We start from the raw sequence: 3,309 nt of genomic DNA, 5'->3' as shown, positions 1-3,309 counted from the left end.
TGAAATGCAAGTCTGTCCTTTGCCCAGCCCAGAATCAAATGCTTTCACCCAGTTGTACCTCACTCTATGCCTCCGGCCCTGTTCTATTTATAGTTCTATTTATAGATTATTTATTGTTTTTAACTAAATAAAGTGGAAACTGTTACCAGCAAGAGACAGGGCTGGGCCCCTGGTCTCCTGCTTTCTCAGCTCTGCTCAGGGCAGGCACCTTCTCAAGCAGCACCACAAATCTGACCTCCAACCCTGTTCCCCCTGAGAACATCTGGTCAGAAAGCCAGAGTCTCAAGGTGAGCTTTTTGTGGTTCAGCTTTTCCTTGGGCAAAAGCCGTTGGAAGATAGCCCACACCCCCCGAGGTTCTAGTTGTCTGTTAACTTTATTTTAATTGAAATGAAGGCATAACATGTCCTAGAAAAATAAAGATTTAGGATATAAACTAGACACAGGGGTCAGGGTTGGCCCGAGGGTCAAGGGATCTTTGGTCTGGGGCTGGACGTGCTACTGAGGGCTCTAGTCCAGGAGGAGCTAACGGAGGACCCTGGCCCACAGACCACACACCCGCATCCCTCGTGGGCAGGAAGGGCCCGGCGGGGAAGGTCCATCAGTCTCCGGGCACAGGACTGCCCGTCCTCCACCCTCGGATTCCCGAGCAGTTCTGGGAACACTGGATGTCAGTGGAACTATTAATAGTGTTTCAGGGAGTGATAGGGAGAGGGCTCAAGGGGGTTGGAAATCCAGCCATTCGGCAGGGCTTTCAGCTCACAGCTAGTACCAGGTCGAGGGGGGCAGAGCCCCTGAGTCAGGAGCCCCAGATCTCCCCATGTAGATCAGGAGGCAGAGCAAGGAGAGGGCTGTAACAGAGGAGGCGTCCCGTCAGAGGACGTTGCCCCGGACAGAAGTGGGCCTCCAGGGCGTGGAGAGGTTGAGCGGCCGCGGGGAGGGTGTAGTGTGTGTGGATGGCAGCCGTCTTCGTGTTTGAGAGGCTCCCTCCTCCCCGCTGTCCTCGAGCACCATTGTCATGGGAGGCCACGGGCCCGGCGGGTCACAGTTCCAAGGGCTCTTCCACAGGCACCGACTGTAACTGGGTCAGGACCTTGGTCTCCACTTCCAGCCCCTCGTCAACCTCGCCCCCCGCCGTGGCCCCCAGGAGCAGCCCCTCGGGGTCAGGGTCCGGCAGCCTCAGCACCGTGTGGGGGGCCTGCGTCCCCAACCCTTTCTCTGCCTCTAGCAGCCCCTCAGTGCCGGCGCTCAGTTCCAGCCCGGCTGGCCAGATGGGCACCGCTGCAGGCGACAGCAGGAGCCCCTCGGGCGGGGGCGCCTGGAAGCCGGGCAGGAGGCCGGAGGAGTCTGGGGAGAAGGGCAGACTGGCGGCGGCCGGGGCGGGGGGCGGCTGCGCAGACAGTGCGCCTAAGGCGTGGGCCTCCGGCAGAGCGGGGCTGGGGGCCACCGGGAGGGCTCCTTCGGGGACTGAGATGGCTGCGTCTGGCTTCAGGGGCAGGGCCAGGCTGGGGGCCGGCGACAGGACCTGGGAGACCAGCATGCTGGTGGGGAAGGTGGCGGTGAGGATGATCTTGCCCTGCTGCACGGCCACACCTGTCACGATGGGGCTGCCAGACACGGGGTTGGCCAGCAGGAAGTTTCCTGTGGGGAGAGGAGAAGGGCCAGGCGCAGAGGTGAAGAGTTCGCCGCTGGAGAGCAGGCAGGGAGATCAGCCAGAGGCAAAAGGAGCCCCTTCAGGGTCAGGGTGAGGCCAAGTCTGCGTGGCTCGAGCCTCAGGGTACTGCCTGGCACGGGAGGGTCTGGGACCCACCCGGGATGAGCTCCCCACTCCCCACCGTTGCCCCAGGAAGCCCACTGACAGCGCCATCCCTCCCTGAGGTAACTGTACCCCCCGCCCAGCCACCAGAAAGGGGTACCTGGGGCAGTGGCCGAAGGCAGCTGCAGGGCAGTCACGCCCACCCCAGAGTTTATCAGGTGCACGTTGGCAGGGCCCGGGGCAGCTGCCACCTTCACGGGGCTGCCTGGCCCAGCTGCCAACAGCTGCAGTGGCCCCACAGCCTGAGGCAAGGTCACCACCTGGGAGGTGGGCACCACCTGGGGCAGGTTCAACAGTGGGGAGGTGGGGCCCAGGCCGGCAGGGTAGCCAGGGGGTGGGGAAAGTGGCACCACTTGTGGAGCAGCCACGGAAGTCACTGGTCCTGGGGGTAGAGGAAAGGTGGCAGCCGGCGGGGGGCCAGGCACCACTTGGGGCAGAGGCCCTGGGACCTCCTCTCCAGGCGGCCCTGAAGCAGCCACCTGGGCCCCCTTGGTCTCAGGGGCTTCAGGCTGAGCCTCCTCCAGGCGAACCTCCCCAGTCTGAGGGTCCAGGACCAGGGAGGTCTTGCCCTCGCTGGCCCCCTGGGGGCTGGGCTGCGGTGCAGGGGCGCCCCCGCCCCCGCCGAGCAGCAGGGGGCCCAGGCTGGAGGCCTCGCCCAGGGCCAGGCTGTTGATGATGACGGGGCTCCCATTGAGGAGCACCGCTGGAGAGCTGCCAGCGGCCAGGAAGCTCCCGTTCACCAGGATGGAGGAGGAGGCGGGGCACGGCGCGGGAGGGGCGGCCCCGGCCAGGAATATGGAGCCCTGGGCGGGGGCCTCGGCCGCCACTGGAGCCGCCCCCCTCTCCAGGTCCTCAGGGCTGCGGCTGGACTCGTCCTCCGTAGTGGGGTTCCCATCAGATTCGCTGGCCGGAGAAAGGATTGTGAGTTGTGGTCCCGAGTGCTGTGTTTCTCCGCTGGCCAGCCCGATTCCTGCACGGAGCCGGCTGCAAAGTGCTCGGAGGAAGCACAAGCCGCCCACTGCCTCCCCACCTTTCCCCAGCCCAAGTTCCTGTGCACCATTTCAGGGGGTTATGAAACCTCCTCTCTGAGACCACCCAAGGGCCCCAGGGAGGAGCCTCTGCAATACCACTGACTAAAGGCTCAAGCTTGCCGGGGAGGGAGGCCCTCCTCTCCCAACTCCTCGGCCTCAGGGCCCCGGAGGCTGAGCAACCAGGCTGCCTGAAGTCTCCTGAGTCGGCCTGAAAGGAGCCGAGTGGCTTTGGAGAGAGTAAGGAGGTAGCCGCCCGCTCAGTTCCCGGTGCCCTCCCCCGACCCCCCTCCTCCCCGGGCGTCTGAGGAGTAGGAGGCCGACGCGCAGGGTGGGAGGAGAAGGGCTTGGGTTACAGGGAAACCGGAGCTGGGGAAGGTTCACGTTTCACAACAAAGACAGAAGACGGACCACGCTGTTTGGGCCCTGAGGGGGGGCGGGAAGGGGGGAGGTGAGACAGAGCAAGG

At 64.3% G+C, this 3,309-nt stretch overlaps 1 protein-coding gene across 1 annotated transcript in view; it reads right to left on the bottom strand.

Annotated features, from left to right (window-relative positions):
- Positions 1 to 378: 378 nt before the first annotated feature.
- The window catches only part of SIX5 (SIX homeobox 5), a 4,397-nt gene continuing 1,466 nt past the window's right edge, over positions 379 to 3,309 (bottom strand). The window contains 2 exon segments of the mRNA XM_024768636.1: positions 379 to 1,639; positions 1,915 to 2,717. Of these exon segments, the coding sequence (XP_024624404.1) occupies positions 1,041 to 1,639; positions 1,915 to 2,717 (1,402 nt within the window). The 3' untranslated portion in view covers positions 379 to 1,040.

This window comes from Neophocaena asiaeorientalis, unplaced genomic scaffold (genome assembly GCF_003031525.2).
Source record: "Neophocaena asiaeorientalis asiaeorientalis breed wild unplaced genomic scaffold, Neophocaena_asiaeorientalis_V1.1 scaffold629, whole genome shotgun sequence".
Taxonomy (NCBI): Eukaryota; Metazoa; Chordata; class Mammalia; order Artiodactyla; family Phocoenidae; genus Neophocaena; species Neophocaena asiaeorientalis.
This window is presented reverse-complemented; position numbering and strand designations above follow the sequence as displayed.